This window comes from Penicillium pulvis, assembly GCF_028828015.1.
Source record: "Penicillium pulvis strain IBT 33274 chromosome Unknown scaffold_8_segment0_segment0, whole genome shotgun sequence".
NCBI classification, from domain to species: Eukaryota; Fungi; Ascomycota; class Eurotiomycetes; order Eurotiales; family Aspergillaceae; genus Penicillium; species Penicillium pulvis.
The window spans coordinates 3,981,692-4,002,533 of record NW_026643080.1 but is presented as its reverse complement, the minus strand read 5'-3'; the positions used below and the strand labels follow the sequence as shown (position 1 = coordinate 4,002,533).

The following is a 20,842-nucleotide window of genomic DNA, read 5'->3' as shown; positions in this document are numbered from 1 at the left end:
GCGCCAGTTCCAAGGAAAGATAAAAAATGAAAATAAGAAAAGCCCAATCACCCCATCCAGTCCCCAGCCCTAAAACCCAAAATTGACCATTTGCAGCCCTTCTTGAGCCATGAGATCTGCCCAGTCCACATCAAGTGTGTGCCCAACTCGCATCAGACGCTCCAATTGTCGCTCGTAGACAGTCTGCAGGATAGCACGGGTCGTGGCTGCATTGCGGCCCATGCCATCTTCCTCATCCTCCATACTTGTCATCAATTCCATGGCCATCATCTTGAGACCACTAGCAGAAGCAGTGGCACCAGCAAGGAAGAGTGGGAAAACAAGGAAGTGCCGGTCAGCACGGCGAGTATTTGTCGTCTGTTCTGCAATTCGCAGGATCTCCGAGGCATGATGGTCAATTTCTCCATCGGGGCTGAACTCCGACTCTAATCGTTGACCTGACCACATGCTACTGTAGGAGAATAAGTGGCAGACATGGAAGAGGGTAGCCGACTGTTGGAGGAGTTCCTGAGATCGCCGAGGAAGGCTTTCTTGACGCTGGTGGTACCAAGCAACGTCGGGAGCTTCCCACAAGCGCCCAAAGGCTTGGCGCAAGTCGCGCACTTCCTTTGTGCGTTGGTCGAATTCTGCGATGGGCAAGGTTTGCTTCTCTCGGCGGAGCTGTGCTCCGAGGAAAGCTAGCTGGGTGGCCAGTCTAAATGTATCGGCATAGAGGCGCATCATGACGGGCAAGCTGTCATGCTCTTCGGGGTAAATAACACTGAAGCCTTCTGCGACGGAAGGGTAGAGGAGACACTCGGATCCCGGAAGGATCTGGTGATCAATGATGGCCCGCACAAATTCTCCATCTCCTGCTCCACTCAATAGAGCGTACAGGTCGATGTGGCAGATCCACCAGATAATGAATGGGTGAGGCTCGCGGCCAAAGTGATTTCGACGAAGGAAAGAAATGTGAAGTAAGCGTGAGATGTGGTGAGACCAGAGATTTGAGCCATGGGGTTCAGCAGCGGACACCTGTGCGAAAGAAGGTCAATATATAAATATCGAGCAATAGATAGTTATCGAACGATCATTTACCTCGTAGATCAAGAGTAGAAAGTGAGTCAAAAACAGGCCATCAGAGACGAGATCATCGCTGTTGCGCAGGCTGGTTTGGAGAGAAGGAAAGGCTTGTTGGTAGTACTGTAGCGCGTCGACACTCTGACCAGTGCCACTGTGCGAGAGACTGAGTGCTGAAACAGCCATTATGGCATGGGAAAGCTGGAAATGATGAGTCAGTATGTAAAATAGTCGATGTAATAGAAAACCGGACTGACCGGAGGGAAGAGAGCAGCCTCGCGCTCAATAAAATCCACACTTAGTGTCATGCCACTACTCTCCAGCCCAAATGAGTCATCCTGTTCACGGTTATGTGGGAACAGTTGCTTCCAGACAACATGACGGAAATGAGAAAAGAGCGCGTTATCCTGACTTTCTTGGTCGAGGTATGCATCAAAGAAGGATAGTTTCTCGTCTTCCAGGATGACCGGGGAAGGCAGCGAATCAATAATGGGAGATAAGGAGAGAGCACAAAAAGGATCCGAGATCTCTGAGGTCGGTGAAACCCTGGATGTTCTACCGGCCGAGGGAGAACGCCGGGCCACATCCTCGAATGTTTTCAGAATGACCACGTTGGGATCGTGAGTAGTGCTCGACATGTGTCCTATGGGGCTACTCGCCACGGAGCTACTGATTTCAGTGCTCATGACTACCGGCTTCTCCATCAGGTCATCTGCATATTCCGGCAGTGTGGAGAAGCTATCTGGAATCACGACCACATGGTACGTGCCTGGGCTGGAAGCTTCGGCTTTTCTCTCCCGGTCCTCATCCGAGGTGAGTAAAGCAAAGGGCGGGAGGGAATCCCTTGGGGAAAAGTAATCCGATCGATTGTCCTCGCTAGGGGTTGGTGAGGAGACTAACTTTCACGTTAGTGGAGATTACAGAGTCAGGCTGCAGAACGCTTACGATCCCAGATATGGTTCCCCTCGGTCTTCACATCGGCCATTCGGCCCATAATGCGGGGAGTGTCATCCCGAAAGGCGAGGCGAGGCCGGTAGTCACAAATATGGCCGAGTCGAGTACATTGCTGAGAGAACCATGAGTTTAGAAGATGTTTGTGGCAGATCGAGCCGAGGAATGCCTACATTGCATTGTGGATGTCCTTCATCACATTTGACTGCCAAGGAATGTTAGCCATAATTCTTCAGGGAAATTGGAGACCAGGCCCTTACCTTTCCGACTCTGTTAAAATGGCAAATTGTTTCGATTAATTTGAATCCTTTATTTTGAGGGGGAAAGAATTCCAAAATTAACTCACCCGACATGTCCTAGAAATTGGTTAGCCGCCGGAATTTTGCCAAGCGCCGGGGTAGACACATACCAACAACCAGTTCTTGATCGCGGGGGCAAGCGTATGCGCGGAGGGGCGACCAAACCCTTTTCCGGTTTCCCAATGATCTCTTCCTTGGGAGCAATTATGGGGAGTCGTAGGGGTCTGGAGGCATGGCCTCGACGGTTTTGCATCACCAGGCTGGTGACCGTCATAAGGCTGACTGAGTGCCCTGTTTCAATTAATTTAATGAACCAATTAGTTTACATATTCAAATGTTCGAATGTACAAGCAGACGGGATTGTAACACGTACGGGTAGTAGTGAGTGAAACGTTGGGCGAATCGAGATGATCGTCAATTGCGGGGAAGGTTGATCAATTGAGAAGCTTTACAGCACAGCAGAGAAGAGATAGAGAGAGCGAGAGTGCGAGAGAAAGGATGGAGAAAAGTTGAGGTATGAGATGGGAAAATGGAAAGAACCGGGGGAGGGATGAAGGGTTATGTAGGTTCTCACATCACGAGGGAGGAACGGGTGGGTTGGTGCATCAGTATGGCGCAGCCCTGTTCCTATCTGGCTTGACGGGTGGCGGGAACCTGTGGAATCTCCTCTGCAAGTACCGAAAAGGAAAGGGGGAATGGGTTGAGAAGGGAATGGAGGAGAACAGATCAGAAGGCGTCCAGGGAAACACGATCCGGTTCGTCCGGGGGAAACAAAGTGGGAAAATGAGAAAAAAAGGGTTATGAGAAAATAGATCCAAATGCCCCAAAAGAGTCAAGATGGCATGCAGGTGCCAACCATGTGGGAAGCAAAAAAGAAATATTAAAATAAATAAAAGTATATAAAAGGCAGCTATTCTTACAACCAAGCTAGTGGTTTAGTGCTCGGGATTTGAAGTACATGTAAGTATTTGAAATCTTTAAAGGCTGGCTGAAGATTAGGATACAATACCGGATCCGAAGAGAAAAGCCCTTAGCTCCGGACATAATCGCGGGGAAAAAAACAACAAATACCATGAAAATGAGGCTAAAAGAAAAAGAGGGCAAGGAAAAAAACAAAGAAAAGTAGGAAAACCCGTCGAAAATGGATGGGGCTAGGCGGGTCCACTGGGTCTAGATCAAGGCTGAATGGAGACCCGTCACTCGAAACCAGGGAAATCCCCGTTTTGCCTTGGTATTTGTGGTATTGGATGGTATTCACGGAGGAATGTACCTATACAACACGGTGACCCGCCAATCAAGATCCGATGGGATTGGTATCAATCGATCCGATATGGTATTCGATACGAAATCCAGCTGCGGGGAAGAACGAGAATCCAGACCACATTCAACAAGCACTTTGTGACTCTGAACAGTCCCGATGCACCGGTCCTAGAGATCTTCTCAGATAAGAACAAACACTGGGGAACATATATATAGAAAAGTGGTCCCTGAGAGAAGATCGGCGGTCCTTGGGGGATTTTCCTAACGTTCGGTTTTTTCCCTTGTTCCTGATCCAGCCTAGCGGTAATCTCCTGCAGGTTTAAAGCTTCCTGATCTCGCCACGGACATGCCCGAAGGTTAAGCGAGTGGCGTTCTGACTAGCTTCCTGAGGTGCAGAAACATGATTCGCACTCTCCTTCTGTTTTTTGACTGGGCCCCGCGATGCTATCGGAGCAAAAGATCGAATCCGTCGGTCCCCCACTTTCTCGTTCATTGGATCGAATCCTTGGGTCTTGGATGACGAGACAAACCAAGATACGTCCAAAAGATGACCAAAGAAATTCCCAGATTCCCAGGAAATAGTATGATCCACGGTCGATCCACCACCCACCACGTGGTTTTTTATTTCGGTTGGGGAAAAAAAGAAAAAAAAAAAAAAGAAAACACTAACACTAAACCAAATCGAATCAAATAAAAAAAGAATCTACCCAAACCCATGGGATTAACTGATCACCTCATCTCTAAATCCCTAGTAAACGAAGCTAGTGGTTCCTTAGTTCCCATGGCCCCTAGAAATGTGTAATTCAGAAACTACACCAGCGCCTGGGCCTCATCGAGGATGCGTTGGACCGTATTCGATCGTTCGCTGGTCCTCCATACCCGAAGCATGTCACAAAAGGAATCGGGCACATCGCGTACTACAGGTCGCAGTTTCAGGTACACCAAAATGGCTTCTGCACGGCCCTTGCGGACCACTTCAACTGCGTTCCGGTCCTGCGTGAGCAGTGTTGCCAGATCGTTCATCGGCCCCGCCAGAACCTGTTCACCGGGCGCCGTCCACCGATCCATTCGGAGAAAGAACGCTTGGAGCTCCTGGTAAACCGTGCTGACGACCTGTCGTCCCCCGTGGGTCAGGGCCTGGTCCAGCGGACCGATCACCTGTCGTACGTATCCTCCCAGCACTGTGGTTAGGCTTAGCTGGGCCGACGCTAGGGGGGTTCCCATAGGGCGACTGACCTTCGCCCGAACCGGCCGTAGCGGGGTTCAGACATTGCAGGAGGCACTGCACACACGCCGCAAGGGTGTCATTGGAGTCTGGCCCATTCCCCGAATCTATATCCATCCCGTCCTGGAATTCCTCAATTACGGGGATAACGATCTCAAGGGCCTGGGGCATAAAATCGATGTCCCGGACTTGGGCAATCTCACCCAGGGCCCGTAATCCGTGCGGCCGATACGCGGCGTTGGCTCGCTTCGCTTCGCGGATGGCAATGGTCTGACTCCCCCAACTTTCGTTAGCTTCCTTTTTTCCTTTTTGCGTTTTTTTTTTGACAACCCCATAGATAGGCAGATAGGGGAGAATAAAAAAAAAAAAAAAAAAAAAAAAAAAAGGGTTCCCACCTTCATCAGCTCGCCTTGGTCCGGCCGCTCCGTCCATAACGCTTTTCCTTGACGGGCAAATTTAACCAGTGCTGTCAGAACCACTTCTTTCCCCTCCCAAGTCTTCCCCGCCAAGGCCTTTTCTAGTACAGGCCAAACCAATTGTGCCGTTGGGAGATCAATCTCCACCTCTAGCGCAAGCACTGCCTGTGCCATGGCACGTGCTGCGGTGTGCTTGATGGCCCACCGCGCCGAGTCCAAGTTGTCGGATACGAGGCTGACGATCTCCCGGAGGTACAAAGCTACTGCGCGAGAGCCACCCACATTGTCTTGCCACGTCTTCTCAAACTCCTCCTTCACATGCTCGTCCGCATCATGTTTGCATACAAACACAAACGGGAGTGCAGCCGTAGCGAACGCCATGAAACGATCATTGGAGAGTTTTGACGACGAATACAGAATTTCGGCGGCCACAGCCCGTGTGGTGGCATCTTCTGCCTCTAAATACAGAGTCTTGGCGTAGTCAATGGTTTTGAGGACCCGCTCATCGGACGCAAGTCGCATTAGATAACCGAGGGAGGTGCAATATGACGCACTGACGGTCTCGTTACGATCCACCACGTATTTGCAGAGCACCTGAATGAATCGATCGGCGTAGGGACGGAAGAGGAGGGCCTTCATGCTCAGCAGGACTAGAACCCGGCTGCAGCCCACTTTAGATGGTAGACCCACGGCGGAGCGAAGAACCTCTTCTAGTTTAGGAGCCAAATCTTGCAAATTTGTTTCATCTAAATGGTCAATCAAGTACCGTTCAATGACTTCCATCATCGGCGATGTCCGAATACTCGAGAGCCGCATCTTGTCAATTTCCTGTCCCGTAAGCCCATATTTATCCGCATTGAGATGAACGTAGTTAACGGCCTGTGGCTCAAGAGAGCTGAGGGAGCTCAAGAATTTTTCAAGAATACCAGGGACGAATGGGTGAAGATGCGTGCCAGAGCTTTTCTTGATAATCTGAACAAGAGCACCGATCGCATATCCTCGCACGTCCTCCACACTCGAGTCAAGGCCTTTGTCACTAAGGAGGAAGGGGACGGCACTGTTGAGTAGTGCCCCCGCTCGCTTCTCCGTGCCGCTTGTCTCAAGTGTGCGGATCACGGAGTTGGTGATGGTCTGGCAGAGCTTTAGGGCAGCAACTCGTACTGACTCCTTGATATCATCTAGAAGCCTGAACGCTTTGCTATAGATGTCGTCGAGATATTCAGCGTATATTTCCGGGCGGCGGCCTTGGATGAGATCAGCCACGGCGGCACAACTTGCTTGTCGAACACGCCACTCGCGCCCCTGCAGCATGCTTTTCAGGAGATCCTCCATAATCGGCTGAAAGTGTGAGTCGATCACAACGGTGGGGTCCTTGACGAGAGCTTGCCAGATGGTGTTCATAGAGCGCTGTACATTCGGATTGGGGTCGAAGCGGTATCGGAAAAGCTTGGGATAGATCTTGGGATTCTGCGCCAAGTAGCCGTTGACACTGGAGTCGGAGAAGATGGTGCTGATCCCGAACCGACCGAATGCTGCCCGGTTTGTCCAGAGGGCGTTGTTTGAAGCCATTGACATGAATCGATACACAAGGGTCGGATCGCCCGCCTCGGCGGCCAGATTCATAATGTCTTTGTACGTGTTGACAGATGACCCTTCACCCGTTGGCAGAGCACCGGGCTCAAACAACTGGGTATCTGCTGTAACATTGCCACCCCGAAGATTGGGGCCTGTTGCAGTAAATGAGTCCACCAGGTCACAAACCAGATCATCTTTCAAAGCCTGGTCACCAATCTCGTAGACCAGACTGAGGCCATGTGCGCCAGTCTCTTGTACAACCTCGTCTCGGTTTCCAAGAAGACTAGTAAATGTGGCTTGGCACTTGCGTAGGCGCTCCTGCATCTCTGACAGGTGCCCGCAGTTTTTGACGAGCGATAAGAGCCAGATGGCGGACGCCTTCCGGAGAGATGGCTTAGGCGCCACACAGTCGGTGATTATTTTGTCACAGATGTCGGCAAACACTGTCCGCGGTACATCGGACTGGGGGAATTCTGCATCCACATCGAACTCCTGAATCAGGGCCCGGGAAGCCCACCCAATTGCAACATTACTTAGCGCCTCACCCACTGTGAACTGAACCTCCGGGCTCTTTATTTCATGCAAACTGTACAGCGAATCTAGATAATCACTGAGAAGGGAGGTAGCTGAGGGCGTTCGAGCAAATGTCAATGTGACGAGACCCAAGGAGCTGATTGGTGTATCATTTTCCGACTTGGCATCCTTCGACAGCTTCTGCTGGACTTTTTTCCAGCCTTCCTCAGGCAGTGTTTGCAGCGTCAGGATGCCCGACAAGCCGAGCTGTCCAAGAGACTTCTCTGCAGTCCGCTGAAGAAGAGAGTCACGGGAGACATCGACAATGTCTAAGACCGTGTCGATAAATTGTTTGACCTGCGTTTCGGGAATCCTGTTGAGAAGACCACGATAAGCAAGTCTACTGAAAAGATAAGACAATGCTACGACTGCTCCTCGGACTCGAAGCGCAGCTTCACCGACAGCGGTATTCCACGACTCGATCGTACTGGCTAATTGTGCCACAAAGCCTTGGAGTTCATTATCAGCAAGGGAAGGATGAGATGCAAGAATACCGAACGAGCGAGCTGCCAACCCTTGTACATCTTGGTTATTGCTAAAGATGGGCTTAGTCAAAGACTTCACCCGGGAAACAAGCTTTGCAATAACGTCGTTGGGTGACAAAGAGCAGATCTCCACGAAGTGGACGCCGCATTGGCGTAGACCTGTCACATCTTCTCTAACAAGCCCATCGAGCATGCCGCACAAAAATATTAAGACAGCTTCTTTCGCGCTGTTACGGATATACTTTCGGACAGCGGATCGCGCCTCTTCGCTGGTTGAAAGTTGCACCTCAAGTTTATAATCCCAGTCTTCGTCCAACTCAGTTGTGGCAATGCCGGCGGCTGAGAAAGCTTCCCAGAGCAAGGCATTGCGCAGGAATGATATAGCAGGTACAAATGCATTCCTGTAGGGCCCTGTTAGCAGCTGTGGCGTAGACAAAGCCTGGCCTAACAAGGTGTCGTGCTGCTCTTCTGAGCCGAGCAGGAAGCGAGTAGCTTCAGCAAAAGTTGGGAATTGGAACCAAGACTCATCTCGCTTTGGTGTAGCTGCAGTGGCGCTCCATTTTTCATCCTTGGTTGGATTGAGAAGGCGGAACCAGTAAGGGTGAAGGCCTTTCTTGCCTTCCTCCACGATCTCCTGTTGTCTTTCAGGACCTCTAGCAATGGCCATAAGATCAACCCAACGAGCGACCACATCATTAAATGGCAGGAATCGATTCGCAAACCGTACAGCGGCATACTGCACGCCTCGAACAACGGTGAAACCGGTGTCCGGGTGAACATCTCCTGGATGCAAGCTCATCTGCTGAACCAAAAACGGGCGCAGTTGATTCTGAAAGTCTTGATCATGGCTATTTAAGGAGGAATTCAGAATGCTCCCTAGCGCCTGATCGATGCTAACGAATATTTGTGGACTCGAATCGTCGGCACTGAGCGAAGTAAAGAGCCAACGGACGAGATCAAACTCGAAATTCTCGGCCTCTTCGCTTTGAATCTGAAAGTCAACCTTGGGAACCAGAATGCCAATGCTTTCGTAGGCCAGGCCTCGAAGGCTCAAATCCGTGGCAGGTAGCTTCTGTCCGCTGGCGCCTGGGCTTGGCCAATTCTGTGATTGAATAAAATCCCTCAGACCGGCGATTATTTTGGGTGCAATTTGTTTGAGATCCGTTGAGGAACCCATGCGAACAACCCACGTAGTGAATGTGAAGATCTGGGTTCTTAATTTTGACGCCTGAAGTCCTTGAGCGGACCTTGCGGCATCCGATAGAAGTCCATCCTCGATGAGCTTGTAAATTCGTTGTGTATCCTCGGTCGCCTTGATAGACTTCCCTAGAAAAACCAAAGCTTTCACTTGGAGTGGAGGGCGAGCAGGTGGTGCTCCCTGTGCACCAAAGTACAAGTCATACAATTGCTGAACAATTGTTGGGTCTTCAAGATCGATGGCAAATCGCTTCAAGGTCTCGTCACCCAGATCAGCAAGGCGGGAGTTTGCGTCCGCAGAAGCAATTAATGAAGGCAGAAATCGTTGAGAGTTATCAAACGCTCCGCTTCCAAGGAACCGAAGAGCGACAACTTTAGTCTCGGTCAAATTCAAACCTCCAGGAGCAGCAGGATTCCACGTTTCTTCAGCAGCCGCACCTTTTGTCAGAAAGGTATACTCTTCTGGAGACAATCCTGGGCATGTCTGAGCCTCTGGGACCGCGGGAGATAGAATAAGGAGCTTCCCCAGCCAGAATGACAAGAACTGGGAGTCTTCCTCTGAGAGACTCAGGCGCTGTTTCAATTTTTGATCCTCATCGGATCCCTTTGATGGTAACTTTAAAAGAGGCAATAAGCGTAGGACGAGATTGAACACAATGGCGCCCTGGGTAACTGATGTTCCGATCTCCGCAATCCCTTGTAACAGGGGCAGGAGGATGTCGACTCTAGCATCAGAACCGAGTCGGTCGATTCCTTGTTGCGCATAGATCAGGTCAAAATGCCGGACCAGTTGAGACTTTTGCTCTTTAAACTGTTTCAACAGTGCTGCGACCGGTAGTTGAATAGTGGGGGCTTTCACCCGAGTGTTGACATGCTGGCAGACGGAAATCACCTTGTTGCGAACCGCCACGCTGTCAGACGACAACTTCAGCAGCAATGGCGGCAAGTAGATTTGAAGTAGCGACTGAAGCTTCTCATCAGTATCTGCCATGGCGATTCGAAATTCCACTTTGCCTATCAGGCTCAACTCGCGAGCCTCGGGGCTCTGAGAGTCTGCCATGGTGAGAAAATGAATGTTTTGATATGAAAGAAGTTGGCATTGACTCTGGGCAAGTGATCTGATCGATTCCACTAATACTGCTCCAGAACTTTCCACAGGCAACCATACGCACGTCAGTTGACTTGGCTCTTGGGATAGTTACGCGTGGGGGAGGACGATTAGTCAGGGTGATGAATAATGCCCATTGGTGGCCCGATATTCCAGGCATCATGACTGAACCACTTCAGTGTTTATTTTTTTATACTGTCAAAGATCTTTTTGAAGGTAGAAAAACAAGTCCACCTTTCAGAAAGCCGACCTTGGGTCATTTTTTACTGGTTTATCTAGATACGATGCTCACAATTTGCACTTTTGTAGGTACGACATTAGCTCTAACACACCTCCTAATTCAAATATATATCCACATCAAGATTCTTGACTGAAATCCCTTTAACAAGGCCATCTACCTAAGTACAGTTGTCTTAGTGAGGTTTCTCTGTAAGATCACATATGGTATGTACATAAAAGTTGTTGTATTTTTGTATTAGCCTACAATATGTCTCGCAGAGGGAGATTAGAAAGTCTCATTCATCTACCTTTACTACATAACACACTCTTAGGAGTCAAAGTAGGTGCTACCGGGCAAGTTCTACCTAGCAAGCTGTAAGAGCCCCCGTGTTCAAATGTTTATTGGTAAAGACAGAAACCTAGAAAAACAGGCTTGTTTAAAAGAAATGAACTAGTCACCAAGTTCTCTGCAATGCCCGTCTTTACAACCTTCACACAATCTACTGTTATGTGGACCCTTGCTCTTTTTCTTGAAATAAAAAGGCACCGGCACTTGTATCCCTTTCCAAACTTTGATTCGATAGGCAACCCGGTCCGCGTAAGAGCCGTCTAACTTTGGGCGACTGAGAGCCTCACAGAGCTTGCAACGCTGATGATAGACCCTAGCGTTGTATCGTGACTCGGAGTACAGTCGGATGGTAATAGCTATCATTTTGCTCGACCAGCCGTTTGAAGGACAGGTGCCAGATTTACATGCAAACCGGCCCATGATATGTGTATTGTATTTCCTTTCGCAGGCATCAGGGTCGTCAGTTGGGTAGAATTTGAGCTGGGGCACATTCGCTTCCGAGAGGATCTCGCAAACATCCTTGTGTAGATCAGGGTAGAGAGACCAGCTTTTCTGTTCGACTCTGGGCTTCTTGGAGTTTTTGCGTGCCATTCTGTTGATTTTGTGAGGAAATATGACCGAAGATAATTAAACACTACCCATGAAGAGGAAAAAGGGCCATTATCATATCCCTTGGAAAAGAGGGGTAGAAGTACTTATTTACTGGCACAAAGAGCGTATGTTTGTATATTGCTTTTGACTTATGGAGCAAATTTGCAGGGGTCGGATTGGTGACAGCGGTGTTGACGTGTTCATACACGTACAGGTTCAGTTCTGGCCACGACAGTAGACAAACGTCATGTTATAGGTGCATATCCTGTCCATATGGTATTATTGCCATCTGCCCAGCCGATTCAGAGCTGGAGTTCGAAAGATAGAGAGTCAATAGGACCCAACCGGGCTGGGAATAATGTACTAAATATCGTGGCTAGGCACAATACGTATTTACACGCTTGAATATTCTACCTCATACACTACCAGTAGTCATTCTTCGATCCTCAGTACATCATGATCTGAGAAAATAACAACCCATGTTTGGCTCAAGAGAATTTGTAATTACATGCGATAATGGATCATAGATGAGCCTCATCTCGTCTTTGATACGCAGCTTCGCCTCGCAAGAATCTGCTAACTTCCCTCTCCGCCTCAGCTGAACGATCATTATCATCCTCTTTCGATACTGCATTTCCAAAAAGACACTGCCACAGATCATCTTTTTTGACCAGTTCTCCACCTGATGCACCACTTGTCATCAAGTTTGTTAGACCTGCATCTTGTATTTCCATGGAATTAGCAGAGTCAATAGCTGTTTCGGTCAGATCATTGATCAATGATTCATCAAAATCTTCAGGAAATGTCGAGCGAGCATTCTTCTCTTGTTTCTCCTTTTCGATGATATGGGCTAGTCGACGAGCAACAGATAACTCATATATGGACTCTTCCACCGTACCGGAAACAAGATACATCCAAACGGTAGTGGGGCGATGCTGACCGATTCGATGTACTCGAGCAATGGCCTGAAGTTCAATCGCGGTGTTGATTAGCGGCTCACACAAAAACACATGGGTAGCATTAATCAAGGTCAACCCTGATGACTGTGCCTTCCCATGCAATAAAAAGCATTCAACCTGCGAGAAATCGTCAGCATGACTGAGGGCAAATGGCACATATACTAGAATGAAAAAAAATACCGCTGGATCCTTCTTGAAACTCTCGATACCACCAGGATAATCAACGCTACTGCTGACGATCTTGAAGCGATGAAGAGCTCTTTGTAAAACTTCCAAAAAGTTTTTGTACTGAGAAAAGATAATAGATTTGGCTCCAGGGTCATACTCTCGTAGCCATATGATATGGCGTGCAAGAGTGTCGATCTTGGTGCCGAAAGAGCCATTCAGGTCGATATTTTTGATCTCATTCAAAAGACCAGAGCTGATATCACTATAAATCGCATTCTTTGAATGCCGCTCATGATCGAATTTGATAGCTGACTCTTCTTCTTGAGCAACCAGCTCTTGTGGCTTGTAGGTGATCTGATGAAAGTCGTTGTATTTCAACGGCCTTTTGCACATAGGACAGGTTCGATGTTGACGCCACCAAAGCCGCAAACAGTCTGTGCAGTATTTGTGACCACAAACGGTTAAGACACCTAGGAAAGTTAGCATCTACACATGGAAGAATTTCCATCATCTGAAAAGAGATAATACTTACCAACTTCGAAGCTCGATTGGCAGATGATGCAAATCCTGCTAGAGTCTTCTGAGCCAGACTCATCCCGAAGGTGGATGAGATATCGCCTCTTGGACTTCAAAGAAGAAATTTTACTTTCAAGCTTTTCTTCCTGCTTTAGCTTGGAAGCAAAAAGATCCTCGTTCATAGGCTTCCCAGCATTTTCCTCGTCATAAGGTGCCACCGTATCCGAAATCTGTTGCAAATGTCGGTAGTATTCCAGCCTATTGTTCATAGTGTCACGAAACATTTCAACCTCCCTCTCTAAGCTAGCCGACACTTTGAGTTGCTCGGCAATCATCTGTCCGGCATTTTTCAAAACTTCAACAACCAACTCGAGTTCAGCACGAGCCCGCGAACTTCCTCCAGTCGCCTGCCAGTCGAGCGAGGTAACCAGGCTACGAAGTTCGCTGATAATACCACGAAGCGATCCCAGCTGGGAGTCGGGCATGATTTCACTGCGAGTATTCATGATGGAAAGAAACAGTTTCGGAGAGGGCCCTTCATCTTTTTGTGCTTGGATGATGCCAGCCTTCACCTCGTGGGAGATGAGAATGTTCTTCTGACCAGTGAGAGCATCATGGCGATCTGCGTAGGCTGTTCGCAGAGCTTCCATATAAACGTACATCTCATCTTGATGTTTGGTCGACCGCTCATACTCGTTGCCCTCAAGCTCGGCATCCTCTTCTTGGTCAATGAGCGACTGTGAAACAAGGTTGATCATAACCTCTCGCCATTCGATATACTGCTCAGCATGCTTGTTCAAAGAAGTGCACAAGTCTTCAAAATTGTTGAGTAGTCGATAAGATTCAAGCCCTCTGTTGTACAGGTGGGGTTTCATCTTTGGAATTTGAACAAACTGCTTCTTCTGCGTTTTCTCCTTGATCATCTTCATGTATCGCTCAACCTTCTGAGAGATGTCGGTCAACATCTCTTTACGGATGATCTTAGCCGCCTCATAGCCCTCCTCTTCTTTCTTCTCAAGCATCTTGAACTCGTCAGACTCGGGCTGAGTAAGACTAGTGTCGCTTTTGATCTGGAAATACGCATTTGCAGTGAAGAAAACGGCAATATGTTGCACCTCAAGAGCCGCGCGCAACCTCAGTCGACATTGACCAATGCGACTGTTTTTATCTGCTTCTTCATTTTCATCATCGCTTATCTCTTCTGACGGATCTTTCGAGCCATCCTTTATAGCATCTTTGAGAAGTTCTTTTTGCAAACTTAGTTGTGCTCTGCCTTCTTCAACCAGTTTGGTAGAATGCTCCAAAGCTGCCTGCCAGATAGATAGGGCCTCCTTTCGACGCTTAGCGTTCTCCAGAAATTGCCCCCGGCGGAGCTGCGACAGGAGGAGAGCTCGCTCCTCGGCGCGGATTGATGTGTCGGTATTTTCAATCATAACCTCAAGAACTTCATCAACGGTGCGCAATGGCCCACTTCCGGCACCCAAAGCCCTGCGATTGCTGCCACTAACTTCTGGATGAAGGCAAGTCTGACGGAGTCGTGTTAGCCAAGAACGCATTCGTTCAATTATGCCGGGATCTTCGGGATTCCAGTCACTGCTGAGCGGTGCACCTGTCGCGTCGAGACCGCATTGTTCACACATTTCCTCAAAGAGTTGACCATAATGTTGCTCTTCGATAGCTGTGAATGGGGTAGTGATGACGATTCTCTTCTGTTGTGGCAAGCGGAGTTCATCCCGAACACAATCCTTGGTGTGCCGAAGGGCAATTTTCTGGATGATGTGCACTAAAACTGACCCAAACTTGGAATACAACCGAGTCCACAATGGATTGGAATGGCAAAATGGGTAATATCGAAGGAATAACAGAAGACCAAACAGGTCATCGATGTTACGCCGAAGAGGTGTGCCCGTGACAGCCCAAGCATTGACTCTAGGTATCAAGCGCGCCACCTTGGCTGCATTACTGACTCCACTCTCAATCATTTGGGCTTCATCAAGGCAAACCCGCCACCATGAGATTCGGACCAACGGTGTTTGACGAGCTTCGAATCTCTTTTTGTGGCGCAGGCTTCGCTTTGGGGCCGTATTGGTGTAATGCACCTCCCTAGAAATCACGTTATACGTGGTCAGAACAACATCAAACTCGGAAAGTTCTTCGATGATCAGATCATCTGATCCTTCTTGGCCACGCTTTATTCCTGTGTAGTGATGCACGCGTAGCTCTGGAGCATGCTGCTGAAACTCCTGTTTCCATTGCTCGAGGATTGCGGGGGGAGTGATGATCAATGTCGCTCCTGATGCTCTCAATCCGTCAGGATCCAGCTTCAGCTGAATGGGGCGTCGATTTAAGCTAACTAGCGCAATCATCTCGACAGTTTTGCCCAATCCCATCTCCTCTGCGAGGATTCCACCTTTGATATTATCTGCTGCATCATCTCCCCATGCTGAGAGATCTGTAGTGATTATCATAAAAAGATGGCTAAAAAAGCAGATTCGTCCATCCGCATCTTTCATCTGCTGAAACGATGCTGGAAGGCCACCCGTGGAGGGTTTACTGATGGGAGTAGGACTTCCATCTGACTGGAGCTCCATTCCTTCTCTCTGTAGAAGCCATCGAACGGCTCTCCTCTGAAAAGGAAATAGCTCACAAACTAGATCTGGACATTTGATGTCTGCTGATGTTCTTTCAGTCTGTGGGGGAACATGAACACTGTCATAAAATCGTCGAGGGGACCAAGTCTGAGAAGAGCCAAGTAGCTTTTCACGAAGTAGACGTTTCGTGGAGACCCCCTCAGGAGGGTCAAAAGCTTCCTGCAGAGCGTACTTCCCGAAGACATGCAAAATTGGATCTCGAAGGTGCATAAGATCCGGGATGTCCAGTGAATCTTTCCAAAGTATGTTTACTTCTAAACAAAACAAATTTCTATCAGATCGAGATAGAGTGGCTTGATAGCATGCGGTTGGAGGTCCATTGGAGTACCTGTCCGCGGAAGAGAGTCTACTTGCAAGGTTGAGCTGCTGGAACAAGCTGCGTAGTCTTGATTCGTCGAAAGTGTGTTGTATAATTCCTTCCCCCTCTATTTTTTCTGAGCCGACCGTCCTTAGTTCGAGTGTGTAGGAAGCATGGTTGACTGAGGTTTGATCCGTGGCCGAGAGTGAATTGCCATCGATCGAATGAATGGGTATGACCCCAAGAAGAACAGGAAGTCGGCGAGAAGGATCTATTGAGCTTTGAAAGTCATCAATGTTCGATTGAGAGTCACCGGTGAAGATCTGAAGTAAAAGCGGCAAACTGTTAGCCACTTGTTCAGGCACGGTGGTCACTCGAACACTCACCATGCGCAAAGCCAGCCGAGCCAGTGGGATGTATCCCAGTGGTGTTCCATTTGAAGAAAGACCCAGTGTCTGAGCCAAGTTGGCTACAGTATACTTGGAGACCTTGCGACGCTTAGCGGGGTGCTCTTCATAATCAAGGATATCGGTTTGCTCAAAAGCGGCGAGCAGTGACCGGGGGGCTGGATCTAGATCGAGGGCATGTTAGTGAACCGACTTTATTGTGGAGTTTTAGTGCTTGAGCAATCATACTAGGAAGGATAACGTCTTCTAAAGCCACAACCATCGTACCATCCCACCTGGATCTCAAAGTTTGCTGTTTGCGCAAGAGAGTGATCTGAGAAAAAGCGCGCCATTGGATCCGCGAACCGTCATATCAGCTTATCGTATACCATCACGTGGAGATAATACAAACAATCCCCACTTGACAGCGTCATTGGCCCACTTCTATAGATACAAAGATCGACTGTAGAACAGCAAGAACAAAACAGGGAGCGAATCGTCCGTGATGTATGAAACCCTTTATTCTTTAGGACCGAAATAAAAGATGTCACAGATGATGAGGCCTCACAATAGATCTAAGCCGCAAGGCTGCCCGGCCCTCTACCTAGCATACTCCTTACGCTGCCTCTTCCCAGTGGTCCTGCATTATGGGACTGAAATGAAGACTTCTCCCCACTGCTAGGCTGGCTGTCATAAACCACATTGCCCCCAATTGCCCGAACAGTTCTTGAATATTCCACTCCATTTGCCGTGCTCTGGTACTCATCTAGTGTGCTGCCGGTAGAGGTTGTGCTTTCTCCGGAAAATGCCCCGTAGTATGCTTTTCCAGACTGAGTTGTATAAAGCCGCGAAGGCCCAGAAGCCATGGTATATGTAGATATACCGGGCCCACCAGTAGACTCGATCTCAAGGCCACGCTTCATCCAGGAATCAATGGTCTCTGAAGTATCGGTGAGAGTATAGGTTGCATTAACCAGCAAAGGGTAATTGAAGGTGGTCTCATTAGAGCTCGAGTTTTCGCCGAGTTTAGCGATATTGTTCTTGCCTGAAGTGAGCTGCCTGTTGACTTGACCGAAGCCAGCTTGGTTGACGTATCCATAATTGTAATAAGAGAGTGTCTGTGACCAGGCAAACTTAGAGGACGTGGACTTGAATGTCCTCTCTGCGACCACCGAGTATGATAGGCTTTCATTTTCCACAAGGTTTCGTGTTATGGTAAATTTGGGCTCAGGTGATTCCACGTAAGGGGCGGTGGTATCTCCAGTGGCAAGAGCTGAGGTGTTCTTATCATCGGTATAGAGAAAAATGTTGCCGGTGACCACCCAGTATGAGTTCACTGTATTCGCAAGCGTGGCAACACCCCCACTGGAGACATTGAGACCGGTGACTCTGATCTCAAATGCATGTTCTTGACCATCTTGTACCAGAGGTAAGAATGGCGAGATGTCGATTTCTGGTTGCCGAAGGTCAAAAGCATCGATGCCAACAACAGGATGCCAGAATCCCGGTGCTACACCTCCGGTGAAAATGATGGGGAAAGGCCAAACAACCCCCGCAAGGATCCCGTCAATGTAGAGCTGAATCTCTCGGAACGGTGAGAATCCATAAAATTCTCCTGCGGTATCTTCAAAATCCTCTGAATCCTCGGTGAAGACATTGGACCACCAGAATTCTTCCTCAGACTGCCCGCATGCAGAGATTGACACAACAGCCCGAGATGCCGCAGCTGGGATCTTGTAAGACACGGTCGTATTGTCCGTTGGCACTGTGAAGGAGCTGGATGAATTGGAAGACGACTTCCTGGTCGAGAGTGGAAGAATGATATCGGCGGTTCTAGCATTGTTCTCGTACGAGAAATGCGCCGTCAAAGTCACATTGTATGGGCCAGTATAAACATCAGTAATGATGTTTCCCAGGTCAAAGATCAGTTTCTGAGGCTCTTGCCACAAGGCATTGTACTGAGACATTTCCTTAATGTAGGTCCACACAATTCCAGTTGAAGTGGGTTCGGCGGTTGAGGTTCGGAATACTTCTGCGTCTCCCAGATACATGAGAGCTAAGCGATCATATTGAGTGCCACGAGAAGTGACGGTCATGTTTATGCGGACAGTATCAAATTTGCAGCTTGGGGGTGTATAGCTTCCTAAAACTCCAAGATTAGAGCCAATTTATGAGATATAACAGAAGTCAGGTTAATCTTACCGACATATGGAACGCCGTAGCTTTCAGCAAACTCATAGTCCATCAACAGCACATCGGTATCACAGCCACTGGCTCCATGAGAGGTAAATGACACCGGTTGATATACTTGGAATACCTCTTGGAAGCCTGTGGCATTAGAAGTGTCTTGGGAAGAGCGTTCCACAAGTCGAGCCCGGCTGGGAGAAGATGACACCCGTGGGATATGTCCCAACAGAAGCAACGATGATGAAATTAATGACCACATTGTCATTGGAAGCTTCAAGTATAGCTTGCTATTTTGTTCTTGTGTTTGAAATTTCCGTTGCTGTTTGTGCACCGACGATGTTTGTATACTCTCGAGCTTCACCAATATCTAATAGGCTGCTTAGAGGACAACCGGAGCTTTATTCTCAAAAAACGAAAAGCTTGGTATTGAACAAAAATAAGGATATACTGCAGGCCACGTATAATTAATAGGTCCCGTCAACGGGCTTTGGGAAGGGTGACAACGAGGGGCAGACACGCTAGTCTAGCCCGATTTATTACAATGAGGAGAAAAAGGCACCGTTTCCTGGTTAGTGGAGACTACAAGTTGTGTTCTGCAACATGCAACACTAGTAGATCATGCAGAGGCCGCGTTTACCCCTGAAGATAAGGGGCGCCCATCGGAGCTCCGGACAGCCGTTTCGGCATTGTCTCTATTCAAGACCATAGCTCCAATCATGTTCAAAGCTGTGACAACTCAAGCTCGCCTGATAGATAAATATGATTGAACCCCCGGTGGTATCAGGAAGATAACATGGAAAAAGCTGTCTAGTACTTCCGGGTAACCGGACAATGAGTCCTAGTCTCCGCACAATTGCATTATTCCACAGATACCAATTTTAGTAGCTTTGTGAAAATGAACAGACAAAGTTGATCAGGTATCTACCCGGTTTCATCCCCCATTTTTGAAACTTAATAAGAATAATGAAGACAAAAGCAGGAAAATCGGTTACTCCGAATCTGTCATATAACTCAGCAAAGCGACCTCGTAATTTCGTGCATTTCATAGCCAGAAATAGACGGTCCTATTTTCCATGAACAGTTATAAGCCCAGGTTATGTGCTAGTATTCTGGATTTTGGTTATTGAATTGAGAGACTATAGTACAGTCCAGATCCAACAAGCAATTCTTTGATTTGAAATAGCTTGACGAGGAGAGAGAGATTTGTACAAGACAAAAGAAAAAGAAAAAAAAGACCGATGCCGGAGACCCATGTTCTCGTTTAGATGAAGCCAAGCAGAAAGAAACACTCCGTAGCCATGCATGTTCAAACCGAGAAATTTTTACATAAATAGACGCCAAGCACCAAGAATCAGAGCAGCGGTACCAGTGCAGACACCCCTGTAGAAGTCAGCATTAATCCACGAGCAGATAGAGGAGTGCGGGGATCATACATAAGCCACTGCAGAGTGGAGAATTTGACAGCCTCAACTCGTTCCCTTAGACCCGCCACTTCCTGCTCAATTCGTGTTTCGGTCTCCTTGATCCGCATCTCCTGACCGTTCGCCTCTTCGCGAATCCGGCCCTTCTCGAGATTCAGGTCTAGACGGACCGAGGCTTGTGTTCGACCAATTTCATCCCGCAGGCGCGAATTCAGCTTGGCCAGATCGGCGGAGATTTTCTCGTGAGATGAGCGAGTAAGCTGGGCCTCCGTTGAGTCGGCGTTCACCAGTTCAGAGCGCAGTTTGGCGAAGTCGACCTTTTGAGTGTAGGTCGATCTTTCCGAATCTATCAAGCTATGGATTAGAACATGGGAGCCATGAAGACAGTTAAGAGTCACGAACCTTCTCGAAGCACCATAGTCCTTGTCAGATTTTGAATGGACTCTTGGATGATATCGTTCAATACACGCATCATGGCCACGGCCTGCTCCTCGCTGAACCCCTCGGCCTGCAGCCGCTTCACAAACTTCAAGGTATCGAAATGATGATCCCGGGCGCGAATGGGTGTCGCATGGAAGGCACGCTGGGCAGGCTTGAAAGCTGCGACGTAGACTCCATTATGACGAACAGGGCTACCGAGGGATTCGGGTGGCGGGCGTGTCGCAACTGGAGCGGAGTATGGCCGTATAACGGTAGAAGCAAAGTGAGAGTCTCGGATAGATGTGGAATAGGCTCTTGAAGCCTGGAATGAGGTTATGGAGTGAGTTTGTTGGTTAAGGGGGCTCCGGCCCTGAAGATGTTGCTGGCGCCTGGTCGCAAGCGCGGGGTGGTGATAGGAAACGGTCGGTCGGGACGATGAGCTGTTCCATGAGAGACGAGGCAGGATGCTCCTAGGCACCTCTGCGACCTGTTTTTGAGCCGGCATAACGCAGATTTGCAAAATGTGTAG

At 48.6% G+C, this 20,842-nt stretch overlaps 4 protein-coding genes across 4 annotated transcripts; all 4 read right to left on the bottom strand.

Moving 5' to 3' along the window:
• Window positions 1–69: 69 nt before the first annotated feature.
• Window positions 70–2,583, bottom strand: N7503_010925 (Zn(II)2Cys6 transcription factor; the record flags this gene model as incomplete). Its single annotated transcript, XM_057070471.1, has 8 exons — window positions 70–1,014; window positions 1,078–1,260; window positions 1,317–1,954; window positions 2,005–2,125; window positions 2,184–2,215; window positions 2,271–2,280; window positions 2,357–2,366; window positions 2,420–2,583. 8 exons carry the CDS (start codon window positions 2,581–2,583, stop codon window positions 70–72), a joined length of 2,103 nt encoding a protein of 700 aa, XP_056917082.1.
• Window positions 2,584–4,379: 1,796 nt separating this feature from the next.
• Window positions 4,380–10,100, bottom strand: N7503_010924 (ECM29 family proteasome component; the record flags this gene model as incomplete). Its single annotated transcript, XM_057070470.1, has 3 exons — window positions 4,380–4,750; window positions 4,806–5,064; window positions 5,190–10,100. The coding sequence occupies 3 exons, from the start codon at window positions 10,098–10,100 to the stop codon at window positions 4,380–4,382; spliced, it is 5,541 nt and encodes a 1,846-aa protein (XP_056917081.1).
• Window positions 10,101–11,828: 1,728 nt separating this feature from the next.
• On the bottom strand, window positions 11,829–18,381 carry N7503_010923 (uncharacterized protein; the record flags this gene model as incomplete). The annotated part of the gene is made up of 4 exons (XM_057070469.1): window positions 11,829–12,383; window positions 12,447–12,904; window positions 12,967–16,470; window positions 16,899–18,381. The coding sequence occupies 4 exons, from the start codon at window positions 18,379–18,381 to the stop codon at window positions 11,829–11,831; spliced, it is 6,000 nt and encodes a 1,999-aa protein (XP_056917080.1).
• A 1,413-nt stretch (window positions 18,382–19,794) lies between these two features.
• Window positions 19,795–20,818, bottom strand: N7503_010922 (CCDC90 family protein; the record flags this gene model as incomplete). Its single annotated transcript, XM_057070468.1, has 3 exons — window positions 19,795–19,852; window positions 19,906–20,239; window positions 20,296–20,818. The coding sequence occupies 3 exons, from the start codon at window positions 20,816–20,818 to the stop codon at window positions 19,795–19,797; spliced, it is 915 nt and encodes a 304-aa protein (XP_056917079.1).
• Between the last annotated feature and the right edge of the window lie 24 nt (window positions 20,819–20,842).